The sequence below is a fragment of the Puntigrus tetrazona genome, chromosome 4 (assembly GCF_018831695.1).
Source record: "Puntigrus tetrazona isolate hp1 chromosome 4, ASM1883169v1, whole genome shotgun sequence".
NCBI classification, from domain to species: domain Eukaryota; kingdom Metazoa; phylum Chordata; class Actinopteri; order Cypriniformes; family Cyprinidae; genus Puntigrus; species Puntigrus tetrazona.
In genome coordinates this window covers 11,677,271-11,691,117 of record NC_056702.1, presented here as the reverse complement: position 1 = coordinate 11,691,117, position 13,847 = coordinate 11,677,271, and the positions used below count along the sequence as shown (strand labels likewise).

Sequence of the window (13,847 nt, the reverse complement as noted above, 5' to 3'; positions counted from 1 at the left end):
GAAGCGTCGATGGCTTTTATTTATATTTCGTAATGCACCCTTTACGATTGGACTTGATAATAAGTCCGCATACGTAACAGGATCTTTCAGCTTGTCTCTAGAAAATGAGCAGGGTTTCGCGATCTGCTGCACGTCTGCAAAGAAGAGAAGAGAAATCGGTCACGAACGCTGCGGAGACGTGAGGTACCTGAAGAAATAGGCAGTTTTTCAATTGTTAATGCCAAAAAAAATTGTAATTGTGTCATTAATTACTCGCTCTCAAACCTGCGTGACCTTTGCTCATCTTGGGAAAACAAATTAAAGTATTTCTAATGAAGTCCAAGAGCTTTGACGCTCCATAGACGACAAGGCAACTGAAACGTTTATGGCCCAGAAAGGCAGTAGGGACAAAAACACACACAAATTTGTGTTCAGAAGTGAATGGGTAACATTGAGCGGAGTAACCAATGACAGAATTTTAGTTTTTGGGTCGACTAACCCTTTAAATGCATATGTACATCGGCTTGTTGAGGGCAAATCTACTCTTCATCGTCAGGTGGGATTCCCAGCTCCTTGTCGGTCCACGCCGAAGTGTCCGGCCACGGGAAATGACCCTAAGGAGACATTTAGCTAAGTGGCTGGTGGACCGTTCAGCACGGAGCTTTTAAAGCCAATCCTATGGTTTCCACTCACCATGACGGCGTCGGGGTCGTGCCAGAAGTGCCACAGGATCCAGAACCACATGGCGCCGCTGAGCAGCTCTGCTTGAAACTTCTGGTTCTTGGTGAGAATAGGAGGTTGTCTGTATTGGGGTTCAATATGAGGGCCTCCTCCTGCCCTAAAGTCAAAAAAGATGACCGGTAAGCATGTATGTAAAACTCAGTGACCAGAAGGCTAAAGAAAACCCGCGGTATTACAGGCTATAATACACGCCGATACTAAAAAGATGAACAAATATCCATATATTTATAAATAAATACCAAAGTCAAATAAATCAATTGTACGTAGTGTACAAGTTTAAAAACGCCCTGAACTTTTTTCAATTTTACTTAATTTATGTAACTGTTACATTTATTTTTAACATTTCTACGTGTCTCACAAAGCTCTAACATCAGCATTGAACAAGTACAAATAAACATGCAATTAGCTTTAAAATAGGACTAAATGCTTCATAAATTCTACAATACGTTTGCTTTATTATTAGACACCAAAAATGCACAGAGTACACTGTTACTCTTCATTTTTAGAGGTTGTCTTTTTTTATTAGCTTGGTACAAGCATGTGTTTTGATAAGTAACGTTACTATAATAGTACGAACAGCCATATTTTTGGACCCTGTATTTTGGAGAAGCACGCAAGAAACTGAAAATACACAGACTCAGTGCTATGCTAAAGTCGATCCGTTACGGTATGACCGTGGTACCCTCTTTCTATTTAAAGCTAACCTCCAATGTATATACTCTTTTATATCCAGCCATCCAACTCTTTGCTGATAAACCTGACTGTACGTTTGAACAGAACACGGGTCGTCGCGCAGTTTCTTCGGTATTATTTACTTCCCACGACCAGACTAACGTTTAGCAGCAGGTTTAGCCGGTTAGCCTCCCGCTTGTAAACACTCACTTTCTGACTGTCACCTGCTGAGGTCCGCGTCTGAGGAGCTGCAGGCCGGTCCGGAGGACACCCGTCGTCCTCCTCAGGGAAGACATGCTTGTATTTATGCCGCAGCTCTTTTCGCAACTCGTTGGGATCAAATGAGCTGCGCTAGCGGAGCGGCTAAATGTCACCTTCGTTCCGCTGGCCTGCTAATAACGAGCGCTGTGATTGGTCCCTTGAAAAGAAGGCGTTTTAATGCTGCTCGGGGTCTGCTCGCTAGAGGGCGCCAAATACCCACCCAGAAAAACCTTCATAAATCTCGACCAGGCGCTGTACAATTAAATCAATTAAAATAACAATAAATACTTCGTTTAAAATAAAATTCTAATTTTATTTATATATATATATATATATATATATATATATATATATATATATATATATATTTTTTTTTTTTTTTTTTTTTTTTTTTTTTTTTTTTATCCCACTCTAGGCAAAAGTTAATGAAGAGATTCTGCTTATTTTTTCTTTTCTTTTGTATTTGTGTGTTTTATATATTATATATATATATATATATATATATACATATATACATACATACAAATTTACAATGTGCATTAAATGAAGAAATGTTTAGGAAGTTGCATCTAAACATTTATATTAATACTACCGACTAGGAAAACATGACACAGGAGACATCGTCACATGAGAAATAGTACTTTATTTCCACAAACAGCAATTTTCTGCATTTCTATTAATCATTCAATCACCTATTAGTCTTTAAATGCTATCATCTAAGAAAATATTATATAAATAACATAAGGGCTGGAAGAAACTAGGAGCGTCAGCAGAATAACATAAATAAACACAACTAATGTGATGTCAATTATAAATAAATACCAGCTGTGTAAAGAGTGAGGAATAATGTTAACAGGTTATCAGGCTATATCTTTACTCCCGCCTACTCTAGTCTTAGGTGAAAATGTTAGTCTGAGGTGTTTCAACTGAAAGAAACTTGCACAGATTGATCTTAAGATATATCAGGGCCTTTGTTTTGTTTTGTTCATAAATCCTGGTTTAGGCTAAGACCGGTCTATGAAACCAGGCCTCGGCATCTTAACCCTTCAAACACCGACTTCAAAATCAAATAAGATAATCAGAATATAATTTTTAATTGTAACTTATTGCAGTAGTTTACTGAACCTCTTTATTACGTCTCGTATTGTCACACGTGACACATTGTGTTTTAAATATCCAATAAGACCAGGGGCTGCATGCATAAAGCTGCTCAGATCATAATGTCTCTCTTCAGTCAAAATTGATTTTGCTGCTTGGCTCTTTCAGACTTTTAGCGTCTTTGTAGTAGTCTCCTACTTTTAGATTGAGCCACCATTCAAGCTATGAATGTGATTTTGAATACAGTGCATGTTTACATCTTGACAAAGACACTGGTTTTATCATCAGTCGGTCAAAGATTCTCTCAGTTGAAACGGCTCACACATAAATTTTAGCCTACATTCGAAACCAGGGAATAGAGCATGATATAAATGGATACGGTGCTCATAATTAAGATGAAAAACACACACGTCCTGCTCAGGTCCACAGAGCAAACGTATGCAGCTTGGTGCAAACGAAACGTGAATCAATAACATTACAGCAGACTACTTATGCGTATAAATATCAATAACGGCTTGGTAAAGACTTAAATTCAGACAGAGGTAGTAAAAGACTGAAGAACAGTTTTTTTTTTTTTTTTTCACACACTGTTGGTCATTTACAGGCCTTAGAAGTTGTACACAGCATGCTTTACAGGTTAAGTTTGGTTATTTCAATACAATTTCCCCCCCTACCAATTTGGTTGTTTGAGCCCCTGATTTAAAAAAACGCTAACAATAATAATAAAGCTGTAACGTTGCAATATGGAATAAGACAACTGGATAACATAAGCATACTCTGCTAATAAGTTTAAACAAATATTAGGAGCGAAATTGCTCGGGCATCGATTTAAAACAGGCATTTTGGAGACGACAAAGCGACAGCGACTCCCTCAGCGGAGGGCTCGATAGAAAGCGCTCCAATACGCCATTTACTAATCCCCGTCCCGGAGCGGCGCGGAGGAGGCGGCCAGGGAGCGACAACATGGCGGCGGCTCTGGAAACACGGTCGACGGAGGAGCCGCGGCGGTACTTAACGGCGAGCGGGGCGGCTCGGACGGGAAACCTCGGCAGGGACGTTTTCCAAACGCGACTCGCTTCCTGGCCGCCACCGAAACAGGAAGCGCGCTCCTTCGGCGCGAGCCTTTTGTTGCGGCTCGTATGCGGCTATTGTGACGTAACACAGGATCGTCTCTTTGGTGAAGCTTGACCTTTATAAAAAAAAAAAAAATCCCCAAAACACACACGACTGAACGAACGCGACCGCACTGCGTGGCCGATTTATTTATTTCACCAAAAACCATCAAGACCGCGTAGACATGGTAATAGCATTGCTAAAAAACTTCATTTGGACGACTTTTAAGGCGATTAAATTTTTTTTGGACTCAAATGCTATCCCTTCCTAACATCAGCGGAACGTTTATCGATTTCAGACGAAGTAAAATCTCAATAAATTAAATAAAGACCGGCCACATGCTTTCAATGAGTTTAGCCGACGATAGTTTTATTAACAATCATATGTAACGGAGTTGACTTAAATAGAACTTTACTATTATTATAATGATTTCATTTAACCGCAATGTATTTTCATTACAACACGATACTGCAAAAAAAATAAAAAATAAATACGTGTTGCTCGTGAGCAAAGCCTGTAATAAACAGCCCTGTATGCCTTTGTGATGTCTTAATTTATGCCCGTAATTTGTCACGTCACCCTGTCAGGGGCCACGTCATTACGTCACGACGCAGGAGAAAAAGAATCACCGAATCGTTTATAACCGGATCTTTAAAAAAGAACCGAAAGAATGTCCGAAACGCTGCATTTATACTCCGGTGTGTGAGGCGACGAAAGCACGTCAAGGTGCATTTTAAAACGCTCGGCTGATGATGATGTGACGTTACTCTTACAGAGCCGAATCCGGTTTTCGGCGACGGTATTTTCTGGAAAGCCCGTGACCCCGCCCAGTGCGCGCTTTGTGCAGTGCTGCGTGGACGCCATCTTCCTGCGATTTATTTTTGTTTTGTGACGCGAGCTAATTTAGCGTGTAAAACAACTCCGCGGGAAAAAAACGCCGTGTTTCAGAGATCCGCTGAGATTAGAGTAAACGAAACGGTTAACGGGAGTTGGAGTTAAAGGCGCCCTACTGTCTTCCACAAACAAACGCGCTCGGATCTCCGGTTGCGCCGCTCTCCCCTCGCAGCTCAGAGCCCGCCCACATGTGGAATTCAGATGATGTCATCTGTAGCCAATCAGCGTCGTGAAATCAGGACAATGCGCGTATTATTGGTCAAGGGCAATGCCATTCATTCTATTCAGGAAGACCGGGAAGGGGGGTGAGCGGAGAAAATCGCCATTTTGAAAGCGTAACAAAATGAGCGATATCGACGCTGAAATAACACCCTAGCTCCACAACTGGTTGAAATGTAGCCCGTCTTTATGTCCGGTCTATAATCTCACGCGTCCCGAGAGTGAAAACCTGAAGATGATTTGACTTGGCGTAGCAGGCAATCCCGTGCGACACAACGGCTCGATTTAACTATCTCTTTAGTTTCGTGTCCCTCTCAACTGGGCAAACTCGACGGTCGGCGCGCCACATCGCAGTTTTCTGCTTTGTCTTGCCGTGTTTCTCCACTCTGCGTTGCATAGCTCTTCAACTGCTAGTGGTTGGTTTTATAGCGCGGACTGCGCATGCGCAGGAGGATGCGGTTTAGATCCAGTTTAGTATGGGGGAGGGTGTTTGTATGTAGGGTGAGTTGCTCGAATGAAGCCGTCTGCTTGAAGAGCAGCATTTGGACGCCGTGCAATATGATATTAATGTATATGATGTGCGTATACACGTGCAGGCTATTGTATGTATATGTGTGTTGTATCTCGACATAACCTTGAGAGACTAGCTTCGGAGATATCTCACAAATGGGGGGGAAAAAACACAGAAAAGGGGGAAAAAGAGTGGGTTTCTCCGGAAATATTACACACTGCAGATGTTTGTGTTTATACTCGTGGTCATCCCACTCCTGTTACCTTGCACAGCAAAAAAAAAAAAATCTGCACTTGTATAAAGGGTTACGTAACAGATTTGCAGCCTTTTACTGTTTTGGGCCTCACAAGTAGGTGTTCGTATTCAACCGTAGTAGGCAAAGACTTGTGTAGGCTGCCTTCTGCTTTGTTTTCACTCGATTCTTGCATACGGCTCTTATCATTTCGTGTACGTTTTGACATTTCGGATACGTATATGGGGGAAGGGATTCCATATAAAAGGATACTCTTAAAAAAAGACTATTATTTCACCACGTACGCATGCAGATACAAATTTAATATTCTTATTTTGCCGTTCCAAAACCCAGACACGGAAGCGTTTGTTGCTTTTTTGTGACACTACAAAACAATAGTTTTCTTAGGGATTCAGGCAAACTTTGGGATCATTGCGAACGTCACCTCAAATCATGTGACTTGCATTAAGAGTATGGAGGTTTTAGTTAAGTTCATCAGCTTGGTTGGCTTTTTTATGCACACAGTTAATGCAGTTGCATGTATTAGGTGTTACTAATAACTGATAGTGACTGGTCATCGGGACACCTTTTTAATGTGATCGAGCTCCCGAGGAAGGTCACGAGACCAAAGTGAGGTCGCTGAAAGCTGTTTTTAATCATAAGTATTGGCGAAGTGCAGGATTTTTTGTTGCGCTTGAGACGGGGCACCTTATGACTTCTTGTGGTTAGCAGTTAGATGCGTTCATGTAAAATCGAAAAGTCAGTTGGGAAGTCCTTGCGTCGAGAGTTTCTCACAACAGGCGACTCGCCGTGATCTTAATCGTAGCGTTTTCAAGCATTCGTTCTTTCCTTTAGCCGTTTACCTTGCTAGGCTCAGCCACAAAACCACAAGCAGCAGCAAAGGGTGTATCTGTGGCAATAGCCCAAAACATACCGGGGAGAAATTACAGATTTTTCTTTTATGGAAAAAAAAAAATAGTTTGGGGGTTGAGTAAAGATGGTGTTCCATAAATTCCCACCGTAAACATACCAACATGTAATTTTATTTAAATAGTTTATATGCATTACAGAGAACTTAATTTGCACCCCCAAACATCGTCAAATCCCAAACAAACCGTGCCATAATGGAAAAGCGCCTTTATTCAGCTTTCGGGGTGATGTCTTTTTCGTAAACTTGACCATCGTTACGGTTTTGTCGGCCGGGGGTCACGTATTCTCAACGACTCAACGTTCATTTTTGACAGTCGTCGATTAATTTCCCCGTCGACACGACGCATAATCGTCGTATTTATCAAGCCTTCATCCCGATTTCCCAAACTGGGTCCTTATGACCGGTTAAGTGGCCCGGGCAGGGTCACAGTTCTCCACAGCGGGCTGCAGTCGGGCTCCTATGTTTGGACTGTATCTGACGCTCGCCGCGGATGAACTCTCTCTCTCTCTCTCTCTCTCTCTCTCTCTCTCTCTCTCCCCCGCCCCTGGGGTTCTGCGCCGGGAAACCCCGCGGAACGGAGGCGGAGCGCGCGGTGACAGAGAGCCGGGGGTGAGCGGGGGGAGGCGGAGCCACGGCACTTCTGCCAGGGCCGCCATTTTTGCACAAGGAAAAGAGACAGGATTGAAGGGATCCAGTTTCTAACTGTCGGCACAGATATGGACAAAATTATCGCGTTTTAACAGCCTCGAAGCGCACGCTTGGATAGGGGCAGCACGAGGCGAAACGCGAGTGCGGAGCGGCGCGATCTGTAAAGCTTTGTTACACATCCGCAGTGGAGAGCGAAGTATTGTTTTGGTTGTGTGGCGGATCAGGCGGCGGGGTCTCACCCGAGTCCCCCGTGTCTTTATTCACAGTTATTACAGTGGACATCAACGGTGAGTACCTGGCGCGATCCTACAGCTATGTGTTTGTTTATCAGAGGGGGTTGTTTGATGCTAACGGCTAAGCGACTCGCCGAAGAGGGTCCCATCCTCGCGTAGATGCTGAAACGGCGAGCTCGCGTTGTTAGTTTGTCCAAATCGGACGTAAATGCAGCGCTGCCGTGCGTTTGTCAGCCCTCCTTTTGAGGTATAAATCCCACCTGGCTTGTCGTAAAGAGGGCAATCCGAGCAGTGCGTGTCTGCGCGCGCGCGTGCGTGTGTGTATATATGACTTAATTTAGCGGCTAAGGCGGCTAGCTAGCTCACACCCACCTTTTAACGCCTCACAAAAGGAAAGATGTGAAATCGCAACGCCGTTTTATAGCGGCAGCGGCCACAAAAGCTGCACGCGAGGGCAGCGGAAACCCGCCGTCGTTCGTCGCTGCGTCGCCAGAGAGCCGCTAGCCACCCCGGTGGAGATGCTAGCGAGCTAGCCAGCCGACCGAGAAAAGAAGCGGCTCGGGACTCCAATAATCTCGTTACGCGCCGGGGATGCGCCACAAAAAAAAAACTGCTTAGGAGCGTTTTCCGTTTCGGCGAGGTCGCGGTCACGTCCCGCGACGCGTCGCTCCCGCCGCGTATCGACAAATCGACGTGCGCGTTTACAACTGTTTGCGCGTGTTTTTGGTTGTGCTTTTGGGAAAACGAGAGGTGCGAGGTGCTTAAAATGGCACGTTGTGCGCTGACAGAGCCCGCAACAACAGGGCTTTTGTTTACACCTCTCAACTCCGGCTAACCGTCCGCTAGGTCCGCTCCTACCCCGCACCCAGCCCACAAACACACTTTAAAGCCCCCTGACTGACATCGATTCGAAGTATTAAGGGCCCCCCCCCGCGAATGCGATGTGGTTGCGGTCTTTTGTTTTTGGACTCGCTCTGATCGCTAAGAATATGAGCGACTTAGCGCGATATTGTGCAGGTTTTTAGCGTAGAGGACGTGAAAGAGAGCGCTTGTTTGGCGTCTGCCTGCCGTGTTTTGTGTGGTTGTGTGCTGATAATGAGTGCTGCAGGCGTGGGGAAGGGGTTCGGGCTCGGTTCATGTAGTCAGATCTGCTTTAGCTTCTCCCCGAAGTGGACCAGAACCGCGCCGCTTTGCCAGCGGACTGCGCAGTTACGCCGCGCGCGGCCAGCAAACCGCCACTCGACGCGTTTGCCGTTTCAGAGCGATCTGGGCTCGATGTTTATCACTGGGAATTTGATTCGTGCCCCCATGTAAGGAAATTAAACGCTCCGGCGTATCGTATCGATGCGCATTAGCCTAGCAAGCTAAGCAGTTAGCCTCACCGACTAGCTGCTTGTGGGGATGTCGTTGAATTAGCCGACCCGGCGCGGTTAGGTTAACTCTGTATACGCGCCAGCGCACCATTAAGTGATTTAAACGCAAGAATAAGTCATTAAAACGCACTTCCCCCCACAGGATAATCGTGCAGGCAAAGCCGAGGTCGGCTAGTCGTCGAGTCGGGATCGCTAGCTACGCAGAAACGACGCAAACGCCTAGTTCCGGCACAAAAACAGCGCGTTTGACATATCGATACTTAGGCGCGCGCGAAAAGGCGGGTTTCTCGTTATCTCGGCCGTTTTCTGTCAAATTTCAGCGAGTCTTCGAGCGCAGTATTTCCTCTCGGGTGCTTAGTGAAAATGGCGGATGAGTTGATGTTGTGGTAATGAAAGCCTCCACACCCCTAGCCAGGCTCTCACACACACACACACACTGCAGCGCCAACACACTCACCCGCGGGCAAGTGCACAACACGCACCAGAAAAACACAGCGCTGCGTTTCGCCGAGCCCGCGTTCACTGAACGCCGGCGTGCTGGTTGTGCGCCCTTACTGCTAAAGCTTCACAAAACACCCCCGACCTCAAAGTACGACCAACGAGCGGTTGACGTTGAGCTTACGGTGTTCAGCGACATCTTTCCCCCTTCGTGTGGTAGGGGAGAAGAAGATAGTTGTTGTCTTTACTACGAGGTGAAGTGTGTTTAGGTGTTATTAACGTGATGCAGAGGGATGTCGCACTGGAGTCTGGTGGAAGTATAAACATGCAACCCTTTGTGGAAGGAACGGGGGATTTATTACTCGAGCTCATCTTTGTGTTTCAAAGCAGCACAAACTCATGCAGCTCCGACAGCAGATCTTGTTGCTCTCTTGTTTTACAGTACAGTGCATCCCAGGCCCCGTCGAATCGAGGTTTTCTCTTTTCTCAACAAGTGCTTGCCCCCTTGTAGCGAAAGAAAGTAGCTGTTGATCCATTTCATCACGGCTCACTGTGCTTGAATGCTTCAGTTATGCCTTTATGCATTTAAATGCGTAATACCTTACACACGATGCTCGTAAATATATCAGATCTGCTGTATCTGAGAAACTTCCCCGCCAAAAACTTTAAATGTTGAAATGTATATATTTTTTTCCGTTTGCCTTTGTGTGTTTTCTCCCGTAACGAAATGTCATCTATGAGGTGAAATTACTCGTATTGCGAAATGAGAATTTCCTCGTTGCCGCCCACCTCGCGAAATTCTTTTGTGAGTTTACCTTTACTGGAAATTTCACGACTATGAAAGGCCGGGTTTGTGTCGCACCAGAGGCCTCACCTAAAGAACTAACAGGAAGCGAGCGGTGCGACTTCATTTGAGGACGCCGATGAGTTTACTGCAGTGTAGAAAAGAGCGCAACCCACACGGCTGTGTCATATTTCTCTCATGATAACTGCTCCCTCCCTCTGGTCAGCGGGGAGTTTACAGGTCCAGAAGAATGTGGTTATTCATCAGAGCGGGGTAAACACGGGGCCCTAATGCGTAGTAATGAATAGACGATGATGCTGCAGAAAGGTAATCTCGGATCTCTGGTGGGAAGCGGGCGAGCGACCGGTTGTCCAGCAGGTCGAGACGTCACGCAGCACACCGATGTTGGGTGTTCGGGTCTTATCACCGGCTCTTAACGCGCCTGATGCATACGTCGGAGCTCTCTGGGAGGCCGGAGGAATAGCTTACAGGCTGTGAGATAACAGCTGTGACTCGATTGTTTCTTCTTTGACATTGACAAAGACCCTCCGCCCTCCCGAGCTCTCCTTTCACCTCGCGTCCTCCGGCCTGAGCAGATGCAGATGGAAAGTTTGCTGAAGTGCGCCCGTGTAAACCTGCTCCTGTAGCTTCGCTTTACGTTCAGGAAGGTTTCCACGATCGAAACCGAAGGCGTTGCAAATGCCAATTTGCGCATATTTCTCGCGGAAGCGCGTGTGTGCTGCTTTTATTTGTTTTTTTTTCCCGTAGCCAAACTGTGAGATCGGCCTCTGTGGTGCAAACTTTGGCAGCCGCGGGTGAGATGATGGTCTGAGATGCTTGCCAAACACATGCTTTGGACCTTTTTCCTTCAGGACAGCGCCGTGGCTGAGACTCAAGCCTCCCATTAAGAACGGATTACCCGTCTATTGTATAAAAAAAGCTGATTTGCTCCACAAATACTGTAAATTTATAATTTTTTTTTGTCTGTCCGAGGCATGGAAAAGCTCTCGCCTGTGCTCGCCTGCAGATAACGAGAGGAGCAGACCGCGTACAGTGCAGGCTGTGGCTTTCTGACAGGCGTTTCCTGTAGGTGGAGGTCCAATGGTTGGCATGTAGTGGCGTGACGTCACAGCGAGGCTGTGCAGCTGTGCAAAGAGGATGAAACATCGGCCTACGCACATCAACACACAGCTCACAACTCCGTCAGCGACGCCGGAGCGAAGTGATCCGCGGCGGTTGGCGGCGCGAACCTGGTTTGCGTTTAAATGACAAACGCGGGGTGTTTCAGCCATGCTGTCATCCCGTGCGACGGAAACGCAGTGGATGAATGTGTGTGACGACTAATATAAAAAGTGCAATAAAGCTATTATTTTACTACATACTGTCTTGAAAGATTAATAGCACGAATAGCACAAACCAGCTGCGTTTACCGCCCCGTCTTATTCTTAGTCGGGTCGTCATGTCACACTCGCATGCTGGCCTCACTGCGCATGGGTGACTCGATGCTGTGTGCGCGGGGCCATGGGCAGTGTCTGTTTGCTCTCTGTGTTGACAGAGGGATGGAGAAATAAAGCACCCTCCCTCAGGAGAGGTGGAGGTTATAAAGGGAAGAGGGTACAATCTCAGTCTCAGGTGACGCATCTATGCGCACCCGGACACACACACACACATGCTAAAACCCGATAAAGCTCGCTCCAAAGCCTGTTTGCTCGACTCGTAAATGTACGAGATGGCACGGTTTTTCTATTTGTCGGGCTGAGGCGTGGCGAACGTCACGTGAGAGATGCGCAGGGAGGAGCCGTGGGCTCAGGTAACCTGTTTTTGTTTGCCGGCTGTAACCGAGCTCTCTCAACGGGCTCTACCTACATGACAGGTGTCCCACAGAGCGGACATGCGACGGTGCAGCACCCCATCCCGCTTGTTTATATGCGTGTGTGAATGTTGCCGTGGCGCGTTCGCGACGTAATGGTGCGAGCCAGGCGTGTAATCGATCGCGTGGCTGTGCCGTAGTGGAAGTCTGAGTGGCCCAGAGTGTCGCTTTCGCCCCTGGCGTTGTTGCGACCGTCTGATTCGACCCCTGCGAATATTTACGCTCTGCCAGTCCAAAACTGCCGTTTTTTTGTGTGTTTGTCTTAGGGTTTTAGTGGTTCAGATATCTGAGCAAACGGCTAACTTAAATGTTGAAGCAGTCTCCTTTCTGAATGCATTGTAATACCTTTGCTGTGCAGTTTTTTTAAAAAAAACATTTTTTTGACCATGTAGTCACGGGCCACACTTAGGGACCAGAATGTCTGGCTGTTTTTTTTTTTTTTTTGGACTCTGCCAGTATGCCACTACCCAAAAACACGTTAGCAACCACACAGCACCCATCCAGAAACCTTACCGAAACAAAATAACCGCGCATCGTAGCTTTGAGCTTCGCTGTGGCAAGCGTATAAGTCCGATAATGCCGAATGCTTAACAAAAAAAGCATTTTTGCGCACGCTCTGATTAGAATATGCATAAAAGATGCTCATTTTTCAAGATCTGTATGTATTTGAAGTCAAGTGAACGGTGTGGTTTCATTTTGGAGCAAAAAAATCTTAATAAATAAACACTTGCTATTTATTTCAACAGATATTAAAAAAATCGTGATTTAGATTTTGTCATCGGTCATTGTTGTTCAATTTGAGATTGTCAGGTGCCTCCTTTCTGATCACGGTGGAGGTCCCTCGGCAGTGTGCCACGAGAGCCATTAACCTCATTAACATTTGTTCAAGAGATACCGAGATACCTGCCCAAGAAGGGTCCTTGCTTACTAGCCCAAGTCAAAAGAGCCCACCGGAGACATTTTTTTGGCTTGTTTTATGATCGCCTAAGCGGCACCGACGTTGGATTTAATGCAGCGAGCGTCTCTAATGAACACTCGTGTCCTCGTCCCCTCAGCAGCCAGAGCTGCCGGCGATCGTGGCAGGATCGGTCTCACGGGAGAAGACGCGAACAAGGTGACACGACCTCGTGCATCTTTATCAATGACAGTCGGGAAAAGCTCTCGGCTGCGCGCTCGTGCGTTTTTGAGGCACGTGGCTGTGTGAAGCCTCGGCGTAGCGTGGGCTGCGATGACTCAGCCTGCGAGAATGGTGTGAAGTCACACCGCCGGTGCTAGCGTTCGGAAAGCCTGCTCTATTTCCATCGCTCCCCGCTCGAAGTCAGACCAGCGCGAACCGAGGAAGCGGCTGTGAGAGAGAGAAACGGGGAGAGAAAGGAGAAAACATGTGTTGACGCTCCTACATGAGGCTGTGGGTTTCCCTGACCGCTGTAGCGAGGGAGGAGCTTCCCGTACCGCACCGAGTCCGTACGGAGAGAGCAGGAAAAGCGGCTGCATTCGAATGGATGGTTTCCCCTGGAAAGGACGAGACAGAGAAAAGGAATGTTACACCGTGTGTTACATAACGATGTTTTATATATTCCGCTTTCGCAAGCTCCTAAGCTTTTCACGGGCTCTTTAAATGGCTTCTCTCTCTCTCTCTCTCTCCTCATGACCGTTTAATTGGTCTCGTATTCCGCAGCCATCTCCCCGTCCACCCCCTCCCTTCCCCTCTGAGTGTCAAGGGTTTATTTAGGAAGTGCAGAGGGGAGGGAAAGAAATCCGGGTAGGGCAGGGAAGCGCTTTTCTTTCTTTTTTTCCCCTCCCTCTCTCTCTGGCTGTGTTCATCATGAGTGGCAGACGTTCTACTAAAG

At 46.6% G+C, this 13,847-nt stretch overlaps 2 protein-coding genes and 1 long non-coding RNA gene across 4 annotated transcripts in view; 1 reads left to right on the top strand and 2 right to left on the bottom strand.

Moving 5' to 3' along the window:
• Position 1: 1 nt before the first annotated feature.
• ndufb2 (NADH:ubiquinone oxidoreductase subunit B2) lies at positions 2 to 1,798 on the bottom strand. 2 transcript variants are annotated; one of them, XM_043237652.1, is made up of 4 exons: positions 1,603 to 1,798; positions 673 to 817; positions 479 to 593; positions 2 to 134 (listed from the first exon to the last, which is right to left on the bottom strand). In XM_043237652.1, exons 1-3 carry the CDS (start codon positions 1,686 to 1,688, stop codon positions 519 to 521), a joined length of 306 nt encoding a protein of 101 aa, XP_043093587.1. In that variant the 5' UTR covers positions 1,689 to 1,798; the 3' UTR covers positions 2 to 134; positions 479 to 518. The 2 variants fall into 2 exon arrangements, with proteins under 2 accessions (XP_043093587.1, XP_043093589.1); XM_043237654.1 differs by having other exon boundaries at positions 498 to 593.
• A 5,457-nt stretch (positions 1,799 to 7,255) lies between these two features.
• The window catches only part of kmt2e (lysine (K)-specific methyltransferase 2E), a 30,393-nt gene continuing 23,801 nt past the window's right edge, over positions 7,256 to 13,847 (top strand). The window contains 1 exon segment of the mRNA XM_043237602.1: positions 7,256 to 7,586. The gene's annotated coding sequence lies outside the window, so the exon portion shown is untranslated.
• Positions 12,448 to 13,847, bottom strand: part of LOC122343275 — a 4,671-nt gene continuing 3,271 nt past the window's right edge. The window contains exon 2 of the long non-coding RNA XR_006250739.1: positions 12,448 to 13,509. This is a non-coding gene — a long non-coding RNA (uncharacterized LOC122343275). The remainder of the gene's footprint in view (positions 13,510 to 13,847) is intronic.

Coding starts and splice junctions, on each gene's coding strand:
- ndufb2 (XM_043237652.1), bottom strand. CDS start 1,688: ATGTCTTCCCTGAGGAGGACGACGGGTGTCCTCCGGACCGGCCTGCAG. Junction 818..1,602: donor CAGCAGGTGACAGTCAGAAA/GTGAGTGTTTAC, acceptor TTTTGACTTTAG/GGCAGGAGGAGGCCCTCATA. Junction 594..672: donor ACGACCCCGACGCCGTCATG/GTGAGTGGAAAC, acceptor ATGTCTCCTTAG/GGTCATTTCCCGTGGCCGGA.